Source organism: Myotis daubentonii, chromosome 7 (genome assembly GCF_963259705.1).
Source record: "Myotis daubentonii chromosome 7, mMyoDau2.1, whole genome shotgun sequence".
In the NCBI taxonomy this organism is placed as follows: domain Eukaryota; kingdom Metazoa; phylum Chordata; class Mammalia; order Chiroptera; family Vespertilionidae; genus Myotis; species Myotis daubentonii.
The window spans coordinates 25,177,932-25,199,189 of record NC_081846.1 but is presented as its reverse complement, the minus strand read 5'-3'; the positions used below and the strand labels follow the sequence as shown (position 1 = coordinate 25,199,189).

General features: G+C 55.9%; 1 protein-coding gene across 4 annotated transcripts in view; it reads left to right on the top strand.

The window, feature by feature from the left end:
- Positions 1-11,281: 11,281 nt before the first annotated feature.
- PAX3 (paired box 3) overlaps positions 11,282-21,258 on the top strand; it is a 94,112-nt gene continuing 84,135 nt past the window's right edge. For 2 of the 4 annotated variants that reach the window (XM_059703312.1, XM_059703309.1), the window contains exons 1-4: positions 11,282-11,763; positions 13,062-13,297; positions 14,787-14,916; positions 16,045-16,179. In XM_059703312.1, the coding sequence (XP_059559295.1) occupies positions 11,679-11,763; positions 13,062-13,297; positions 14,787-14,916; positions 16,045-16,179 (586 nt within the window). In that variant the 5' untranslated portion in view covers positions 11,282-11,678. The remainder of the gene's footprint in view (positions 11,764-13,061; positions 13,298-14,786; positions 14,917-16,044; positions 16,180-21,258) is intronic. The other 2 variants (XM_059703310.1, XM_059703311.1) reach the window with 2 other exon arrangements.

Here is a 21,258-nt window from a genome sequence, read left to right as displayed (position 1 = left end):
AGGTGGTAGGTGAAGGAGGCAACATCCATGTCCCTGATTTTCCCACCCTGGCACTTCCATAACTGGTACTTTACAAGGGGTTGTTCCAAGTGTTGAGTTTATAGCCATCCTTTCTCCCATCACCCTGCACTTCTGCAGTATATAAATTGGCAAAGCCCAACCTCTGTTTTACTTTCACATAAATGAATTTGAAAACCTTGGGAGCAAACCAAAAAGAAATATTCTTCACAAGGAAGCATTCATGTGACATATCTATTGTATTTTCCTCCCTAGTGTCCTTTTCTTCCTCTCAACTGCCTTGATCCTGCTATCCCCCAATATACAAATATCTCCTCCAGGCCCACATACTCTGGAACAGTGAAATACGACTTCAGATCACTTCTCTCAGTGCAAATGTATCATTCAAATCAGAAACAGTGTATTGTCTAATATGAACCCAGCTTGACTGACATCCATTAGAATTGATTTTATCTGAAATACCTTAGTCATACTGTGTCTTCAGTAATTGGCCATTCTCTTTCCTCCTCCTTCCTCTCTCTTTTCTTTTTAGTTTTGGAGCAATCCTCTCTTTCCAGGAGCTCTTCTTTTCTTCCTGACTCTAAAACCTTCCATTCTCATGATATTCTTTCTTTCTTTCTTTCTTTCTTTCTTTCTTTCTTTCTTTCTTTCTTTCTTTCTTTCTTTCTTTCTTTCTTTCTTCCTCTCTCTCTCTCTCTCTCTCTCTCTCTCTCTCTCTCTCTCTCGATAGGGAGAGATAAAGATATAGAAACATCAATCACAATCACTGATTGCCTGCCTCCCACATGCCCCCTACTAGGGATAGAGCCCCCCTCTTAGGCATGTGCCCCCAACCAGGAATCGAACCAGTTACCTCTTGTTTCATGGGTGGACACTCAACCACTAAGCAACACCAGCTGGGCCATACTTCCTTCTTTTTGAATTCAGAAAACTTCTTTGATTCCTCCCTCCCAGGGTGACCTGCCACTTTGTTCCTGAATGCCCCAGCGTCTGGCTCCTGTCCTCCTGGGTCATCCTCCCCCAATGAAACTGTGCTGCTTGCTCTTCTGAAAATGGGAATTCCTCATCAATCAGAGGAGTAGAGTACAAGCCCCTCTCCCTCCATTGGAAAGTGACCTTGTTCAAGATGGACCAGGGATTATGGTTTCTCTACAGGGTGAGTCTTATGACCCTTGAGACAGCGCAGCCTGGGCACTCTGAAAACCTCCACCTGCTTTGGAGATAGAGAACTTAGGTCTGGAGATGTCGTGGGGATCCCCTTCCACATCAGTCTTCTGGCCTCTGCTGCAGCTACACGGTTTCTGTTTTTCTCTTCTGCTAAGTTAGTGCCAAAGTCTTGTAAAGTTTTGCTTTATCAGCTGTTTTTGTGACGAGTAAGAACCACTCCCTTTGGCTGAGCAATATTCCTGCTTACTGTTCTGAGGAAGCCAGCATGGCCTCTTTTTAAGCCCCCACTGCAGGGCTATGTGTACTGTTCTCTTCTGAATGGACCTGCTGGTTTCTTTTGATTTATCTCACAAGACCACCAGCTGGAGAATGATGACTGCTTCTCTAGCATCTTTGGGCTCCTCTGGAAAAGTCCTTCCTTTCCCCTTCTCCTTGAGGTGGTGCCAGCTGCCGGGCATCACTCAGGGGAGACAGAGCCCCTGCTCTCACAGTGTGGAGCAGGGTGTTTCTAGCTCACCCAGCCTGCAAGCATTGCTTCCTCTCTGGGGACTGGGGTGACAGGTCCAGGTGAGGGGGCAGGTAGACTCCAAGAAGCAGTGCCTTCATTTTCTTTCAAATAAAAATGCATTTTGCAGACAATGACACCCCCCCCCCCCCGCCCCACCCATGAAGGCGCCCAAGCCTGAGTCGGATTCTTGAGCCACAACCACAAAAAGGGAGGAGCTAGGGAAGTCCCAACTCCCTGACCTCCAGCAGTGACATCTGCCTTACTCTCAGAGTGGGAGAGAGGGATGGACTCCAGGAGCCTCCGTCTGTTCTCGGGCAGATTGGTTCCCCATTATCCTTTCCATTGCCCCAAGGCAGGGTCTTCAGGAAAAGGACAGTGCGGGAGGGTCCAAGGAATGTCAGGCCCTAAGAACTGCCTCTTCCCAGCTTATCTGCAAGTTTGGCTTCCCAGGCCCAGCCTCAGTTTGCCAAACTTCAGAATTCAAAGTGAACAGTAAGTAGTTGCTTACTAAAGTGTTGCTGAATAATACAGTTTCTTCATTTTCTCCTGTTGCCCTGCCCGTTTCTTTTCTTCACCAAATTCTCCTGCCTGTCCTCCTTTCTCTTCTGTAAGCTACCTGGCTGAGCCTGCCTAGACTTCCCTGGCTGAAATAGCACCCCCCCAACCCCCCAGCATTCCATAGCTGCCCTCTCTCTATTTTTCCTCCCACCAACCAAGTACTTCTAGCTTTTTTAGAGCTGAGCCTCACCCCCACAAACAACCTCCTAACAGGTTGCAATTATGTTCCTCTAGGTTATTTTCTGGAACATCAGCTCTGCCAGGAGGAAAAGTGGTGTGTTTCAGTCACTAGGGTAGCCCCAGCACTTGGAACAGCGGGCCGCAGAAGCTCAATAAGTATGTGTGGAATGACTGAAAGGCCACGTGATCTGCTCTGGGGACACAGCCGGAAGACACGCCCAGCCCACCATCCAGTGGAGGAGGAGAGAGTAGAATAAAATAATCAAAACTGTCCCTAGGAAAGGCTTCGAGGGCCAGGTTTGCAGGTGTCTCCTGCTCTGGAAGTAACCAGTGAGCAAGGAGCCTGAGTATTTAACGAGAAATCTCAGAGGTGGTAATGAATGATGGAATAGGTGAGTGGGCCCAGCCCGGGCGCGAAGGAAGCAGCAGGAAAGAGGGCGATGCTCCCAGCGCCCCTAAAGCCAGGTTGGCGGTGCTACTGGCCACTGCCTCCCGCCCCTCTTGGGGCCGCCAGCGCAGCAGGTCCGGATTCTCCGCAGGTCATCGCATCCCCGGGGCACCGCGCTCCAAGGATGCGCAGCTCCGGGCACCGCGCTGAAGAGAGAACTCCAGTTGAGCGGAGGGACTTTCTGCCGGGGAGGGGGTGGGGGGAGCCTCCGAAAGGCCCAGGAGCCAAGGGCACCCAGGGATGCAAGGGCGGAATCGACAGACGGCCTGGGGGCCGGACCTCCAAAGCCTGGCTTCACACAATATTTATAACTGGGCTGCAAAATCCAGAGAGGCCACTCGGAGTAGTGTTCCTTCAGGAACAGGGCTGGTGCGCGCAGCTCCTACCGCAGCCGCTAAGGACTCGGAAATCATTGCCCGGTTAAGTTTGCGTCCCCAGTCGCTCCTCCTCCATATACTTGTATATATGGCAGAATCTCTTGGGGGGTGGGGGCGTCGAGTGGAAGAATCTCAGCCCCGATGGTCCAGGTTGAAGGCTCAAAGAGGACAGGACCTGCTAAGGTGGAGTTGGAGGGATGAGGGCGGCCAAATGGGAAGGGGTGGTCGCACAAGATACTCGCCCCAGGCACTCCCCAGCGTGAGCCCAGGCTGCCTGCCCTCAGCCAACAGGGTGCTGTGCGCTGCCCAGAAGGAACCTGAATTTGGCGGCTCCCATCTCCAGACGGCTTCTCCAAGCGCGACCTGGGGCTTTGAGCTTTCCCGGGTTCCTCTGCTAAGAACCGGGGCCCCTGCCTCCCACTTCCACCCCACCTGCTCTCTACCCACGTCCTCCCGCTCCCTCGGGAGCGGTAGATTCCTAAGATCTTTCCCCCGCCCCACCCACCCCCAGCCCGGTCGCCTCGCCCCAGGGGTGATCTGAGTGTCTCCTCGCTCCCCGGCCCCCCACCCGCCCCCAACACACACCGGTCCCAGTATCTAGGCGCAGAAGATTTGGGCTCCGAAGAATCGGTTTTTGTTCAGCTCCTCCCGGGAGCTTTCTAAGAAGGAGGAGGCTGGGGTTGCAGGTCGGCCTGGCGGGGGGTGGAGGGAGTGGCGACCCCCGAGTGAGTTTCCGCGTGTACACGGGTGACGCGTGCCCAGAGGGGGGATCCACGTCCCTGGGGCGCATTTCCTGGCGGTCGGGGCTCTGGGAGCCGTCGGGCCGGCGCGCGGCAGGCTCTGGGCTGGGGCACTGCCTCCTGGCGGGGCCGGGAGCCGCGTCTCCTCCGGCGGCGACAGTAACCCGATCCCAGAGGTGGAAACACCGGCTTCTCCGCTCCTCTCCACTCCCGCTGGGGAAGGGATTAGGCCCCAGTACTTTCGCTTTGGGTGTGAGTGACGCAGACGGCGCGCTCAGGAGGGCTGCGTGATTAATAAAGGTTACGCCCGTGGCGTCGAAACGCCCTTCTTAATTCTGGAGAAGGGCGCGCCCGGGGGTGGGGGTGGGGGTGGGGTGAGTGATTTATTTGCATTTGGAAAATTCCCTTGGTGGAGAGGGCTTCACGGTGGAGGCGCCCGCTGGGACCCCGGACTAATTGGTCCCCCCCCCACCCCCCCCCCCCCCGGGCTAAGGCATCCTTGTTTCGGAGGATGGAAGTGTCCCCGTACTGTCTCCCTCTCTCACCACCTCTGAGACCTGCCTGAGACTCGCACCCCCATCCCCATCTCCATCTGCACCTACGCTAGCTGGGCGGTCCTCTCTCCCCTCGAGGACCCCGAGGGACCTGGAGGACTCCGCTCCCTTGTCCCACCTCCCTGCCCCGCCGCAGGCTTCCCGCTGCGCCTCCCTACCTCCCCCTTTTCCCACCCAGAGGGGAGGCTCCAGGAGCCCGGGCACCCACCCTACCCCCTGCGTGAGAATGTGTGTATGGGTGGTTGGCTGGGCATCTATGTGGCTATGTCTGTCTGCCTATGGAGTGCGAGGTGTCTGAGTGTGTGCAAATGTGAGTGCGAAGCTGTGTGACTGTGTGTGTCCCTGTATGGAGCTTTTGTGTCTGTGTTTTTCTAAGAACAGGAGTGCTCCGTTTTGCTAAAACACCTCTCTCTCTCTCTCTCTCTCTCTCTCTCTCTCTCTCTCTCTCTCTCTCTCTCTCTCTCCATCTCTCCTTACTGTCCACCTGCTGCAGCCCAGGGAAAAAAGTGCCGCTCTCAGTTGAGCGTCGCCCGGCAAACACTCGGCTTTAGCCCAAGACCCTCCTCCTCCCCATGTGTGTGGGGGGAGCAAGTGCTTGCCACTCAGCAGGGGCTGGGGGCGGGGAGGGGGAGGCCGAGTGGCCGCGTGGAGGGCCCGAGAGCTGGGAAGCGGCTTCAAAGGTTTCCGTAACGACTTTTCGGCCTTTATTTATGCCCCTATTAATACAGTATCCATCATGTAGATATCGATCTTTATCCTTTAAACTGATACGCTGGGAATCAATTAGCCATGCAGATTACATTTCCTACAAATCCAAATGTTAATCTTTCAGGCTCTGGGCCAGTGATATATATTTTTGCAGCCAGATAGTATTCGATTTCGTTTAAAAATGAAAAGAAGAAAAAAAAAAAGCTCTCTGAAGCTTACTCCTCTTGGGGCTACTTGTCTTAACTCTTGGCCCTGGCTGGGCATTGGGGGCCTGGGGACCGTAATGCCTCCTGCGGAGTCTTGGGGGAGGGGAGGAGCACAGCGGACAGGGGGACCCGCTGGCGGAGGCCGCCGAGGGGACCCCGACTGCGTTCTGAGCGGGCGCAGGCCGGCCGCTTAGCGCAGGTCCTCACCTCTGTCGGGGCTCCGTCCAGCTCAGCCACCTCGGCCGGCCCGCGTCTTCCCATCGCTTTTGGCTCCGGGGGTGATCAGTGTTAATCTTTTCAGATTTCCCCCTCTGAAGTCTCCCATCCCCACACTCCTAAATCCAAATTACCGCCCCCCCCTCCCATTCCTCGTCTCCACACCCAAGGCTAGTTTGAAGTTTCTTCTCCAGAAAGAGAAACTTTGTTTAACAGGGGAAATCGGTGTTTTCCTGGGGGATGGAGATGGAGAGAAAGTTTAAGCTCTAGGAAGGAACTTCATCTAATTCAGTTCTAGAGCTTGGAAGGGTTGCAGCGTCCTGTTTTTCGGCGTTCTCTCTCTCTCTCTCTCTCTCTCTCTCTCTCTCTCTCTCTCTCTCCCTCCCCCCTTCATCTCCCGCTCTGAAAGGGCGGTGGGGTCAGCAGAGGACTATCCCGAGGCCGACGGCCCCTCCTGTGTGTGCCCCGTGAGCTCTTCCTAATATCCTCCTCCAGGCCCCCACCTGCGCCCCTCGGGGCTCTGGCCTAATCGCACCAGGTGGGCTGGCGACGACCCGGCCTCCTTCAACCCCCCCCCCCCCCCAGCCGCCGCCCCACCTGCTGTGTTTACTCGACTAGCTTGGCTGCCGCGTCTCCGGCTCTGTCGCGCCTTTAAAAACACGTGGGCGCTGCTGGCCCCGGGCTCACTCAGGGCCCTGCAGCCTCCCGCTCCCGGGCCTCACTGCGCGCCTGTCCAGGCTCAGCTGCAGACCCTGGGCTCGCCCGTCCTCCTAGATTGCTTTCCCTGTTCCTCCCGTCACCCGCCGCCTAGCCCTCCCTCTGAAACCCACCCGCAGAGACATTCCCGCGGGCGGAAGGGATCGGCGGAGAGGCGGCGGCTCAGGCACCAGAAAACGTGGAGAACCAGAGAGACCTGGCCCTCCAAGCAAATGGCCTGTTAGCGTCTCCCACCTCCACTCACTCCTCTTCTCCCACTGCCCTTCCCCTGCCCTCCCCGGGGCCTCGGGAGGGGGACCCAGAGTGGGGTGCGTGTGTGTGTCCAAGAACGGCCCAAACGTCCGGAGGCAGAAGTCCCCGGAGCGGTCATTTGCCTTCCCTTTATTCCAGACGTCAGGGAAACCCAACAGACCCTCCCGCTTCCCCGGCTTTCCTACCCACGTCCCCCAGGCTCCTCTCCCACCTCTATTCGGATTCCTCTATTCCGCAAGGCCGAGGCTCCCCCCAATTCCAGTCAACTCCTCTCCTCTCCACAGACCCCTCAATTTTTAACCCCCCCTCCCCCCCCCCCCACACACACACCCGGCAGGCACCACCCTGCTCACACCTGCTAGCAGAGCAGTTACTGAATTTCCCTCGCCTGGTCTAACCAAGTTGGGCAGAACATTGTATAAAGATGAGAGAGGGCTTATTCTAATTTTTTAATGACTCAATCCCCCCCCCCCCCAGAGTCAAGCTCTGGTATCTTGTCTTCCATATTTGCATAAAAGTAATTTTTGCAGAACCGAATGAGCGTCTGCAGGCAACAAGTTGTCCTGATATCCATTCGCTCCCTCCCTCTCTGCCTTTCAACACATTTTCTTTTCCACCTCTCTTCCCCTCCCTTCTTTTCGCTTTTCCCTTCCTCCTCTTTTCTCCCCACAACCCATATGCTCTTTATTGAGAACTCGCTCGCATGTCCTCCCCCCTCCCCTAGGCGCAGGGGCACCGCAGGGGCAAAACCAAGGCTGCCGCCTCGCAGCACATTTCGGCGGGGCGCCCAGATCCTCATCCAGTCCCTAAATCCGATCCCACCCGACTGACTTTCCAAAGAGGAGAACTTCGGCGCCAGCGCTTTTGACAAATAACTGCGGGGGTCCTAGGATGACCGGAGCTGGCCTGGCCGCGACGTGCGGATTTAAACCCAAGCATTCACCAATCCGGTCTCATCACGCATCCGGTCTCATCACCAATCCGGTGTCATCCGGTATCACGTCCAGCCGAGGAGCGCGTGGTGAAGGACCTGGCGCTTTTATTTCCTCCGGTAAACACGGCAAAGCCTTTCCGCGGAACTGAGGGTTTCGTGGTGTTTGCGTCTGGAGAGTGATGCCTGCGACCTGGTGGTGGGCCAGGCGGGTCCCTGCCAGTCGGAGCCCAGCCTCCAGACGGGAGGGGGGAAAGGCCTGGGTGGCAGACGCCACCATCTAGGTCGGGCACGTTATTTTACATAGATCATCATTTCCCCGCAAGGCCTGTGTCCGGCTACAAATGATGTCAGCTCTCAGAGGCTGGGGAAGACCATGGCCATGACGCGCCTGTGCTGGGAGCCCCATAATTGTGAGGGCTGCGTGCTGAAGGGTGACACGCAGCCCAAGCTGACGCCCCTCCCCCAGGATTGGCCTGTAGATGCGTGCAACCCACCCCACGGGGAAGGAGAACCTTCAAGTAAAGGAGGCAGGCCCCCCGGCACCCCCACCGGGCTGGCGCAGGCAGCGGCTGTTTCACCTGCGGTGCCAATGAAACTGGGGGCGGGGGCAGTCCTGGCAAGTCACGTTCCTCCTTTTACAATCAAATGATGCTATTGTTGCCTTCATTTTGCACGTGCGCAGACAGCGGGGTGGGCAGCACCGCCTGTTCCCAGACCCGGCCTAGGGACCCTCCTGGCTGCTTTCTGGGCGGTGTCCGCGTGGAGAAGTGCTGCCTCCCAGACCCGGGCGCAGGGACGCGGGGTCAGGCGCTCGCCCGCCAAGTCCCACTACCGGGTCACCGTGCTGCCGAGCAGCGCCGGTATCGTGGCCAGATCGGGCCGGAGTACGCTGTGGCCCGCAGGCTCCGGGCAGGGGAAGGTGGAGGACCCCTCCCTGCTCCGGGCAGCCGGGCCGGTGCCTTTGGCTCTGGAGAGACTTGGAAAGATGTGGGAGAGACCCAGCCTTCAGAGGCCGGGGCAGGAGGGACTGGGGTGGAGAACTGGGGGTGTGCTCTTCAAACAAACCTGGCGAGTCTGGAGCCACCCTGCCCTCGCGACCTGTTGCGCGGCGCACGGCTCCGCGGGCTCTGGGCCGGGTCTGGCGTGGCGGCGAATGGGCGCCACCGGCCGGGCAGCCCCAGCCGGCACCGCTGCCCCAGCCCTCCCGGGTCGGACCTGCAGGACGCCAACCTCAGGGCATCTGGACTCCCGAGGTCTTTGGAAATGGCCCCGCCGCCGCACCGGCCCAGCTGCTGGGCCTCCGGCGTCTTCTGGCCGCTGTGGGGTGGGAAAGGGTCGAGCTAACGTCTGGCTACTATAACCTCAGAGCACGAGGGCAGGGGAGAGGCGGGGAGGGAGACACCCTGCAGCTGCCCCCCCCCCCGCCTATATTTGCAGGTTTTTATAGCAAGTAGTGGTGGTTTATGGATGCGCGTGATCCAGACCTGCACTCGTGATCCAGATCCACCGTCAGTACCTCCATTCAAAGTTCCTCCCAGCTCTGCCTCTTCGGCGAAGAGGAGTTAGCAACCCAGGAGGACGAATTTGCAGCAAGCGCGTCCCTCACGGGCCCGCGGCTCCGCAGAGCGCAGGCTGTGCGGGAGGGAGGGCGCCGGTCAGCGCTGGGAGGGCCCCGGATCCGAGCCCTGGGCTCAAAAAACCCAGTGAGACTAGGCCCTGGACGATTTTAAACCGCCCACCGCCGTCCCGGGTTCCTTTCAGCGCAATTTGAAGTTCCTATTGCCTCTTGAAATCCACTTTCGGTACCTCCCTCCCCCAACAATTACCGCTGACCCCAGAAAGTGCTTGGTCTACCTCAGCCGACCTTTTGGAGACAGAAAACTGGGGAAAAGTGCAGCTCCCGAGAGGCAATCCCTGCGAAGGGGCTTAAGAAACAAGGACACAGACTTTGGTGGCCCCATGTGTGCACAAAGGAAAGGAGAAAGTTTTCCTCTTGACAAATTGAATCATTTTATATAAAACCAGGTTGAGCAGGGCTCCATTCTCAACAGCACCTCCTTTGTACTATGAATGCACATGGGGCGCTATCCCCCTTGGGTGGGGGTGGGGGTGCCCAGAATTTTTCGGATGCCTCCAGAGGCCTCTCTTAGCTGCTTCCAGGTCAACCAAGCCTTTTGACATTGGGCCCAGCCCAAAGCTGTCTGCTTTCCCACTTGTGAGTGAATTTTTAAAGGGCCAACTTGCAGACGATTGAGCAGCTATTCTTTGCCTCCCCCCTTCCCAAACTTGCCTTCTGAGTTTGCCTTAATTAGGGAGTTAGAAAGGGGTGTTGGGAGCCCGAGTTCACGTAAAATCTGTCAAAGGAGTTGGGGGAAGGGAGATCGGAGAGAGAGAGGTGGGTGGAGAACTCCAGTGCAGGAAAAATTTAAAAATCGTAAAAGGAAAAGGGGGAACTTGAAGCCTAGGAGTCATTGTTTCCTTTATTTCAAAGGGAAAAACCTGCCCGATTCTCATCCTTTTGATTGATTAAGGCCCTGAATACCTCGCAGTCTCAGAGTGACAGTCCCTGAATAGACTCGAGCGCATAAAGCGCAGTGCAGAGCCCGGGGCTGGCACTGGGGGTGTAAAGGAGGCGAGTTCGCTGGCACTTACCAAGTTATAAATAAAAGGCTATGCACAATGGTACCTTCTCTGAGGACAGACAGTCTTTACAACACTCCTGGCGTCATATCCTGCTGGGGACACTTCAGCTCCTAGCCAAGACTCCGCTCCTTTTATTTTTTCAGCAGTTTAGCCTGAATACCATAATAAATTCCTGAGAACAAACGCTGCAGCCGGGCAAAACCTGAACGTATAGACGCAGTTCTGCCTGCGTGTTGGGAATCTATACATTGAGATTTAGAGCTGGGGCTTTGCAGACCGGGTTTTTCAATCAAGAAGAGGAGACCTTTTTCTTCTCCTCCCCTCCCGAGCCGTCGGGTTGCAGTCCTGCGGCCTCCTCCCCACCTCTGCTGGGCTGCACAGTACCCCCGGCCCCCCCAACCCCCTCCGGTGGAGAAGACAAAAGAACCGGTCAGCACAGCCTGGACTCCTCCTGGGAGAACCCCTGAACAAGCCTAGGCCAAGGGGCATTGACCAGAGGAAGGAAGGCCACACATGTCTGGGGGGTCCCAGTGCTTCTTATGGAACTGAGCCCCCTCCAGCGGCAGCAAGCCAAGTAAAGTGTGTGTGTGTGTGTGTGTGTGTGTGTGTGTGTGAGAGAGAGAGAGAGAGAGAGAGAGAGAGAGAGAGAGCGCCCCACAGGCAGAAAACACAGACATAGTCACCCAGAGAGAAACAGAGTCAGAGACAGATACACAGAGATAGTGAGAGAGACAAAGAGACAGAGAACTAGCCAAGGAGAGAAACACATAGAGTGACAGAGACGGAAAGAGAGGGACCCCTCCCTCCTCTCAGCAGCTGTCACCTCCCTCAGGCGCTCTCTCCCAGTTTCTACGAGTCCATCCTTCTCTCCTGGGGAAGGCGCGCAGCGCGGGTCCCTTTGGGGCCGGCCGAGGTCTCGGCACCGCCGGGGATGGGAAGAGAAAGTGGCCGCTGTCGCCCAATCAGCGCGTGTCTCCGCCACCCGGGACGGTCTCCCCGTCGGCCAATCGCAGCTCAGGGCTCTTGACCAAGCTTTGGGTGAAAGAACTAATAAAGGCTCAAGAGCCTGGATCCCCGCACTCGCTGTCACGACAGGAAGAGACTCCGGCCGGCCGTGCTCCGGGCCCCACCCCCTTCCCTGGCTCGTCGCTGCGCCGAGACCCCTCCCCAGCGTCCCAGGCGCGGGGCCCCTCGCCCAGATTCCCAGTAAACTTTCCCACCCTGGGCTCGAGATCCTGGACTCCGGGGCTTCCCGGCCTGGTTCCTCCTCGAGCCTCTCCCTGGACTAGAAGCGAGCAGCCCCCCTCCCCACGGCCCTCCCTCCGTCTCCAGCCTCTTTGGGGGAGGGGGCTCTCCGCGCGCCGGGGGAGTGCCCGAGGGTGACCAGCGCCTCGCTCGCCTTCCTATCTCGCCTGTGCCTGGATATCATTTCCAAACGAAGCTGCCCGCAGGATGACCACGCTGGCCGGAGCTGTGCCCAGGATGATGCGGCCGGGGCCGGGGCAGAACTATCCGCGCAGCGGGTTCCCGCTGGAAGGTAAGCGAGGGCTTCCGCAGCGCGCGGGTCCGGGGCTGGGCCCGGGCGGCTCCCTCTACCCGGGTCTCTGCAGGCTCCTTGAGCGATCCAGGGACCCCCTTCCCTGGGCACCCCACCCCGGGACGGAACCATCGGGGGCGACATCCGCACCCGATTTCCTCTCTGTAAACGGAGCGCGGCTCTCTCCGAAAGCCCTTTCCGAGCTTGGCGGCCAGGCCTGCGCCAGGCGCGTCCACTTTGCTCGGCTGTTTTGGAAAAGCCTTGGTGCCGAGGGGATGAACGGGCTTCCGAGCACCAGAAAGCAACTTCTCCGTATTTTGTTCACTCAAAGGCGCCTCAGAATTGTCCCGGCGTTGCCCATATTTGCTAAGCTCTTGTCAAGTTCCGGGAAAATTGCCTTGCCGATGCACAGTTGTGGCGGCGAGGCCCTGTGACCTCCCTCGCGCTTGCGATGTTTAGTATTAATTATTTATTGAGTTTCACTCTCCTTCAGCGGCATCTTGAAGTTTCCATAAGCCGTTTGGGAAACTGACAAAGTCAGCTTGAAGGTTCTGGGAATTCCGGGGACACAGGAAGTTTTGCAAGCCCTAGTCCTTCTGACAGTTTGCGAGGCTGGGGCGCCCCAGCGGGGATGCGGGTCCGGTGGCTCCTACCTTCCGACCTCGGTCCAGAGTAGAATGTAACACCCAGGGCATGGCTGGAGGCAAGGGGGGGCCTGCGAGCAGATCCGGTTTGTCCCTGTCCCCAGATGTAACAGGTGACACGCCTGCCACCTGCAGCCTCCTTTTGGGACCCTCTTTGATCCTTGGCTACTGCATTCTTAGCTGGAAATCCCAAAGGCTCTGAGCGCCTTCATGTCCCTTGGGAAGGGAGCAGGCCTACTTGGACAGGGTTTGGTGTGAGCAGAGTTCCAGAAGGCTGAAGCCGGATGAACTGTCTGCCAGGAGGCTGTTTCTTGAACAAGATACACTTTGTGCCAGCCACAGGGTCACCCGGTTCCCCAGAGCTGCCACTTCACCTGGGCGGAAAGGGAAGACGGTTTCTCTGGGACAAGTTATTTGCCCTGGTTGTTCCTTCCACACAAGATTATGTGGCCCTGAATTGTTTAATAGTTTGAACAAACGTGATTGAAAAGGGACCTGAGGCTGGAAGCTGGGTGGGAGCCGTTTCATTGCTGAGACTGTAACATTCGGATTGGCCCGAAGAGCGCGAAGTTAGAGGCTCATCCTCCCGGTGGCTGCTCCCAATTCCGCTGAAATGACTTTCCCTTTGCCTCTCTTTGCACCTTCTGCCCCCAGTGTCCACCCCCCTCGGCCAGGGCCGAGTCAACCAGCTGGGCGGTGTGTTTATCAACGGCAGGCCGCTGCCCAACCATATCCGCCACAAGATCGTGGAGATGGCCCACCACGGGATCCGGCCCTGCGTCATCTCCCGCCAGCTGCGCGTGTCCCACGGCTGCGTCTCTAAGATCCTGTGCAGGTACCAGGAGACCGGCTCCATCCGGCCGGGTGCCATTGGCGGCAGCAAGCCCAAGGTGAGCAGGCGCCGGCTCCGGAGGCCTCTGGGCCTGCGGTCTCCCGGTTAGGCAAGAGCAGGCTGGGGGCAAGGGGTGCCCTCTGGGACTTTCCAAGAAGTTATTTTTCAAGTCTGGGGAGGAGCGTTTGTGTGTGTGTGTGTGTGTGTGTGTGTGTGTGGTGTCAGGTGTGGGGGGACTTAGTTGCTGCCTAAGCCGAGATTCCTTGATAAACACTAGCAGCGGTTCTCAACTTGTGGGTCGCGACCCCTTTGGCGGTCCAACGACCCTTTCACAGGGGTCGCCTAAGACCATCCTGCACATCAGATATTTACATTACGATTCATAACAGTAGCAACATTACAGTTATGAAGTAGCAACGAAAATAATTTTATGGCTGGGTCACAACATGAGGAACTGTATTTAAAGGGCCAGAAGGTTGAGAACCACTGCAAGGGAAAACGCCAGCCCTTGTGTAAAGAAAATATAGCATTTTTAAACACCCTGAATCTCATAATTCCTCAACACATTATTTTGACAGGCAACCGCCAAACTGTCCGTGTCCACTTGTTGCTGGTTTCTTCCTCAGGCATCTCCCCAGCTCCCACCCACTGCACTGCCCTTCCCAAAAGTAATCTAGGAGCCTCTGCTTTTTTCACGGTTGCTTTCCCAGCTCCCATCCCCTGTCTCTTCCAGCCCAAATTGTCTTCAAGGAGTCAAAAGCTGAGTGATGTGTTTTCATTGTAGTGAGCCCATGATTTGGCTTTTAAAAAGCAGTTTGGTGCTATCCTCAAATGAGTCTGGTTCCCTTTAAAAAAAGAAAAGAGAGAGAGTCTTACTGGCGAGGGCTGAGTGGGAGAGGGTTGCAACAGGGCTGCCTTTTGGATGTGAGGAAAACGCAATACAGTTTTCTAGTTGCCACAGGGCAACATCAAAAGGAGTTCTGGTAAACTTAAGACTTCTGAATGCCCTCCTCTTCTCCTGCCTCCTCAGGGGCCCTTACAACCTTTTTAAGAATCTCTGGAAATGCTTTTAATCGGAAAAAAAAATGAAGAGCCAGTTTCTCCAATTATGCCTATTTGCTATCTGCTCTAATTCTTGAAAACCTAGATACTCACCTTCTGCATTTCACTCTGCTCTTCACTTTAGCTAAAATCTGGCGCTCCTTCGGAGAAGGGAAAGTTGTGGGTCTGATTTGATTTCTCTGCTCCTCTTTCAAGCATTTCTTTTTGTTTAGTTTCATTTTCGTGTTGGTGTTGTACAAGGAATTGCCTTTCTGTATTTCCAGGGCTCAGAAAAGGCACACCTCTTTTTCATTTATCCTGATGGTCCGAGCTTAGCTGGGGAGGAGGAGGGTACCCAGGGTGCTTTGGGGCGGGATGACTTTCTGGCAGACCCTCCCTAAGGGTCCACTGCCTTAGAGAGCTGGGACCCCTCTGCTAACAAGGGGGCCCTGCCCAGGGGGCCGAGAGGACTGGGCCGCAACACCTGCCTGCCTGTTCTCTTAAAGCAGGTGACGACGCCTGACGTGGAGAAGAAAATTGAGGAATACAAGCGAGAGAACCCGGGCATGTTCAGCTGGGAAATCCGAGACAAATTACTCAAGGACGCGGTCTGTGACCGAAACACCGTGCCCTCAGGTACCAGGCCCGCTGGCGTCCCCCTGCCGCGCCGTCGCCAGTCGCTCTTTCCCCGGGCGAGTCATTTAAGCTATAATCACCTCCATGGTCGTCCTGGGCCATCGGGAGGCGGCTCCTCCCTGGGCCCTGAAATATTTAGGAACCACTGTTTTATGGAGGGAGCGCTGAGCCGCTGGTCCTGAGGTTGAGACCAACCCAGGGGGCTCCCCAAAGAGGATTTTTGTCGGGAAAACAGGGCAGGAAACGCGAGGCGGAGGCCAAGCATTTATTAATATTGATGTTCTCTTTTAAAGAGAAACAAATGTTTTGGTCACCCCCGTGGAAGGGATGTGGGGCCGGGCCGCGGAGGCTTCGCGGGGTGCGGGGAGGCGGGGAGCCTCCGCATCGGGCGGCGGCGGCCCCCAGGGCCCCCTGTAGCCCCGGGTGGAGGAGGGCGCAGGGAGGCCAGCGCAGCCGGAGCGCCAGGGCGCGCGGGAAAGTTTGTTTTTAATTAAAAGGAAACTCCCTCCCTCCCCCCTCCCCCGGCGAGAACGAGATGTTTCAGAGCACGGATTTGTTTACCACACTGGAATCTGGAAAAAATAAATGCGGGGAGAGCGCATTTTCTTTTGATTTTTACAATAGGAAACGGTTCTGCAGTTGAAATTGAAACCCTTTATAGTCTAAAAAAAAGTTGAATTGCAGGGGAAGGGTCCGCTGCTGTTCTGCCTCCCTGACCGGGAACCGCGGGCCCGCCCAGTGCCTGCAGGTGGTGGTGGTGGGGTGCAGGGTGGGCTGCGGGAGACTTCTCTCAGATTGGAGGCCTGGACCCGTCCATGGAGTCCAGAAGGGAAACGTTTCCTGCTGGGAGCGAGGGGCAGAAAACGGCGGTTCGCGGCCCTTGCTCGGAGGTGCAAGCTTCCCAGGCTCCAATCTCCCTTTCCCTAGATGGGGGTGGCACGGGGGGGGGGGTGTCGAATGGGCGGCTGAGAGGTGGTAGAAGAAGGTGGAGGCCCCAGGAACCAGGAGGAGACAGAAGTTGGCTGTGCCGGGCAGCGGATCCAGGGCGCGGACTGGGGGTGGGGGCTCCGTGCCGCCCAGCCCAGCACCAACTCAGTGGTCTGCGCTCCCCCCTCCTCCCGCCCCCAGTGAGTTCCATCAGCCGCATCTTGAGGAGTAAATTCGGAAAAGGGGAGGAGGAGGAGGTCGACCTGGAGCGGAAAGAGGCAGAGGAGAGCGAGAAGAAGGCGAAACACAGCATCGACGGCATCCTGAGCGAGCGAGGTAAGCGGCGCGCCGAGGGCCTTCGCCGAGCGGACAGTCGCGCTCTGGAGCCGGGGCCGGAGGGCCGCCCAGCTCCCGTGGGTGTCCGGGTCTCCTGGCTCCTGCCCACGCCACCCGGGTAAGAGCCTTCGAGTGAGGGACGGACTTGCAATCAAAATGAACATTTTCGCTTTTGCTTTCTCTATTTTACAAATCTTTCTTCCGCCTCCCCTCCAGCCCCCGGTAGTCTATGACTATGAATTGCGTTTTAGGTGCGGGGCCACCCTCTTGCCTTTGGGCGTGGGACTGGGCGCCTGGGAGTGAGTGGTGGGGAGGGGAGACAGTCTGTGATCCTCCGAGGTGGAAGGAACTTGTGGGCCCTCAGGAAAGGCCCTGCTGTCCGGAGTTTGTAACATCAGAGGAGGGAGGGAGAGGGAGAGGGAGGGAGGGAGGGAGAGAGAGAGAAAGAGACTCAATACTTTGATAAGCAGTGAGCCCTGAAAGTTGCCCCTCGTCGATTACCCTATAAATGTATATGTGTAAGCTGTCTGCTTGTTCTTGGTTTTACATTGGTTTTCAGATGCGATGGGGTTTGATTTGTGTGTGTGTGTTTGGGAAGTAAAACCGAGGGGATCTGGGCTTTGAACCCTAGTGCTGGCGCCACCTGTTCCTCGTTGGCTGCGAACTGGCAGCATCTAGAGAAAACCTCTCCCTCAGAAGCATGAGTGCAGCCTGCTCCCTTTCACATGCTGCGGGTCCTCTTCAGACTTGAAAGATACCCACCTGCCCGCTCCCAAAGGCAAGTCTACCCCTTGGAGCCGAACCAGGAAGGGGTGACTGCACAGAGAGGTCTCAGCAGATTTGCACCTCCGTAGTTTTGGCCTTGGGGATGGTTGTACCTCTTCAAATTCTAAAGGATCTGAGTCCCCGCCCCCTCCCCTGGCATTCTGTTATCTGGGGCCTGGATTTTGTAAGGCCGAATTTTGAGTTGCCCTAGAGGTCAGGCAACTCTTCAGGTGGGCTTGGAGCCATCACACAGGACTGGCTGGGTCCATGGCCCTCAGCCCGGTAGGAGTGTGGATGGTCCTTTCCTTCACCTTTCTGGCTCACCCCCTGGGCAGACCGGTGGGCTTTATAAATCAATGCAAAATCTGTACTCAACCTCAAAAGGACACTTAGATTTAGATGCTCCAAGTCCAAATGGCTGCTTTCAGATGCTCTGGCACAAACAGGCGATCGAGAAAAACCACCGGAAGCCGTGGCAGGTTGCTTCCCTCCTTTTGAAGCAGGGCTCTCACACAGGCTCGGACTCGGTCTGAGCTTCTCTTTTGAGAGGGGTGCTTCTTTTTCAGTCTCTGAGAAGACATCTCAGCTTTTATTCCAGCCCAGATACAGCGCAGAGGTGCTGGGGAGGGAAGACAGTGAGAAACCAGACACCCCCAAACCCAACGGGCCCCTTCGGGCAGGGCAGTGGGGCCAGGAGCCTAGAGCATCCCAGAGGCTCCAGAAGGACTGGGGGGAGGCACAGCTTTGCTACTTGTTGCCGGAGGCGCAGAGCCCGGCAGATCCGAGGCTCCCTTACAGCACAGGCAACTGAGGCCCAGGAGACAAAACGCCCCAAATGAGCTGGTCAAACATTTGTACAACTTTTCCAGCTTTTACAAAGAAGGCCTTCTCTACACAAGCTACACTTGGAGATGAACTTGGGAGACAAAGCCTGGAGAGTCCATTGAAACTCACACTTTAGCTCAGCCCAGACAAAGCTCCGGCTCGCAGCAGCTTGATGTGAACAAAGGAAGGCAACCTTTTTATAATTCAAGGAGAAAAGAAGAGAAAACAGCCCCACAAAGGGCGGCGAATAGACATTATGGGCTGGCAATGAGGGATGAATTATTCAATGAGCCCCAATAGCTGCTGCGCCAGGAAGTTTTATGGACTCTCCAGCGTGGAAAAAGTGGCCATTTCACCTACAAAATGTTTCCAGTCTTTTGGGCCGTCTAGCTGGATTGGGCTGCCATTCAAGGGCAATTGCTACCATTTTAAAAATCAGAGAATTCTCCCCAGCGGGGGTCGCACCGTTGAAAACACACACACACACACACACACACACACACACACACACACACACACACCTCGGAGGCTGAAACCTAATTTAATTTGGGGTTGTCAAGGATGAAGCTGCGTCAGTCTCGCCAGCGCCTCTAGCTCCTTTTCCAGATGAACCCCGGAGGGCAAGAGGGGCCCAGAGAAAGGAGAGTGAAGTGTAGTTTTAAGGAAAGTTTAGAAACCTCAAAAAATTCTCTCTGTTGTTTGGGTACCAAACATCACAGGTTGCCCCGCTTGTGAAGTAGAAGGCATGTTGCTGAAGAGCTCTAAGCGCCCTGGCCAACATGGGGCCTTTGGGTGTCCTGACCAGGGCGCTGTGCTCTCTGGAGGTTCCAGCTTCCTTGTGGGCCTGGAGGATGCTGCTGCGACTGGCTTTCCAGGGGACATCTTTCCGCTTGTCCGACACTAGGACACAGGGGAGAGGCACCCCGAAAGAGGTCAGAACCACACTCATTCCTCTTTCCAGGGTCTTGCTCTTTCTCTTGCTCCTTTCACCTCCCCAACTTTCCCTTGCCCCCCCGGCCTAACCCAAGGGCAGCGCAGCGTGCCCACCCCGTGCGCTCCAGCCCTGGTGCCCTTGCTGGGTCCATCCTTCCAACATCTTTGCGGGTGGAAGGGGAGGATTGGGCGATCAGGGCACACCCAACCCCACGGCTCAGCCCCTGGCTGGCACAGAGATCCGAGCTGGTGCAGCCTGAGGAGCCAAGCCCTGGTCGCAGCATCAGGGGCTGTGGGTACGGCCCGCGCTGCGGCCACTCAATGGGCGCCTCTGTTCCTCCCCCGGCGCGGCCGAGCGGGCCCGCGGGCGCTGCCACAATGGGCCGGCCCCCACTCCTGCGCCCTGCGCCAAAGCTCCGCGCCGCCCCCTCCCCTGCGCTCCGGCCGGCTAGCAGCTTAGCTCTCTGGGCTGCAGCCGACTCAATTGCCTCCTTTATGTCCTTCTCACTTTCATCTAGACTCAGCCCGCCCCCCGCCCTTCTCTTTTTTCTCTCCCTTGCCTGAGGCTCACATTAGTGAAATTTCTGCAACCTCCCCCCATTTTTTTCTTATTTTAAAGAAAGCCCTTAACACAAAAGCAGTGACTAATCAATAGAAACTGCTCCTTCATCATCATCTCCTCCTCCTCCTCCTCCTCCTCCTCCTCCTCCTCCTCCTCCTCCTCCTCCTCCTCCTCCTCCCCCCCCTCCCCCCTCCTCCTCCACTTACTCCTCCTCCAGGAGGGTGACGCTTTTCCTGTTTGGGAGTTTTGGGAAACATTTTTGCTCTGTGCCGTAATGGAATTAGAGGACAGATGAGGACTGTAAATGGACACGCGACTGCAAGATTGTCGCTTAAATATTTAGATGCAACGTTACAATTACCGACTTGTTGCAGCGGCTTTGAAGTGGCGCTTGGGTGTTCAGGGGGGGAGAGGCCAGATCGCCGAATTGATGTTTTGATTGGGGCTGCAGATACACTGCAGGGACTCTCCCCCTTTTAAAATCGCGTGGGAGGTTTGCAACAATTTCAAAGGTTGAGCTAAGAGACCCCAAGCATAGGTCGGTTGGGGCTTATACTCCTTTCACATCTCTCCCTAACTTTTTGACATTTTTGAAAAACGGTGCTGCTTTTTTTTTTTATTTGAGAAAGTCGAAGTGACAAAAGTTTTGCTCGAGTCCTCGCCCGTCCAGTTTGCGCACTTGAGCGCATCTAAAATCAACGAGATCGACGTCAGCCTTCCAGTGAGGCATAAGCTAAAGCAGTTAGACACGCAAAGTTTTAAAGGTCCTCGAAGCGTTTCGTTTCCAGCGGAATCATGAAAAGACCACTTTATGTTTGACGGCAGCACCACTAAAATCAAGGGAAAGCGGTTCTTCTCCGAGCTAACCCCCTCCCCCCCCAACCCCCTCCCCCAGTAAGCAGGGAAGGGCAATTTGGCGCGAGGCTAGGGGATGGTGGACGAACTTTCCCACAGATTAAAATCATTAGGTGCAAGATCTTAGGTTTGTGGCATCGGAGCCATTCTTGAAGTGGACAGCCCCCTCTCCAAGTCCATTTGTCAGAATCACGAATTTGACCCCAGCGCCGTCGAAATCTTTAGAGAAAATGTCCTATTTTCTGAAGTCCTTGCAACACTCAACACTGCATGTGAAAAAATGCATTAAAAATGTCAGAACTCAAATTAAATGAGAACACCACGCTGGTTCCTCCCCGTCTCCCCCTCCACCCCCAGAACCTATAGCGGTAGCGGTTTTCCCGTTGGAAAGATGGAAAAGGAAGCAGCCGAGTTCGGATGTCGGTTTTTCTTATTCGCTCGTTTGTTTTGTCGGGTTGACTGCTGTATGTTTACTTTCTAGCCTTACTGAAAACATGCAGATTTTCTCATTAATGCTTGGAAATCGTATGTTTATTTGGCGGCTTGATTGGATTGTTGATAGCACCCGAGCGGGGGCGTCGGGCCTGCAAGTGCGTAATCACCACTGGAGGGTTATTTAAGAGTCCCCAGGGCTGCGCCATAAAACCACCCGGGCGGCGAGGCGGAACCAGCAAGTGCGCTGGTGGAGGAGAGTGCGATGTGCAGAATCCGTCAGGTGGATGGGAGCGTTGCCGCTGAGCCCAGTCCCAACATCCATGAATACACATACTTTGAGGACAAAAAATAAAAATAAAAAAATTAAAAATCCTCCCTAGCGAGGAGGTTAAATGTTTCGGTTGTACATAGGTAAATAACCAGTGAAAAGAAAAAGCTTCGCAACACCAACAAACACACAAAGGGTGTGAGAGCGAGAGATTGGCCAGGGCTGGGGCTGAGAAGGTTCTGTTCGGTGGGGTTCGACCGCAGGTAACTTCTTTATGCGGGTAAATAAAGATTAAAGAACCATTAAGAATGTAGATCGAGAACTAACAAGACACTAAAAGGCAATTAAGCAGTCAGTTTAATGCCTTATCTCACTGGCTGCTCTGGGGTTGTTTTACAACTAGGAATTAAAATCTGAAAAGGAAGTTTTCAGCAGC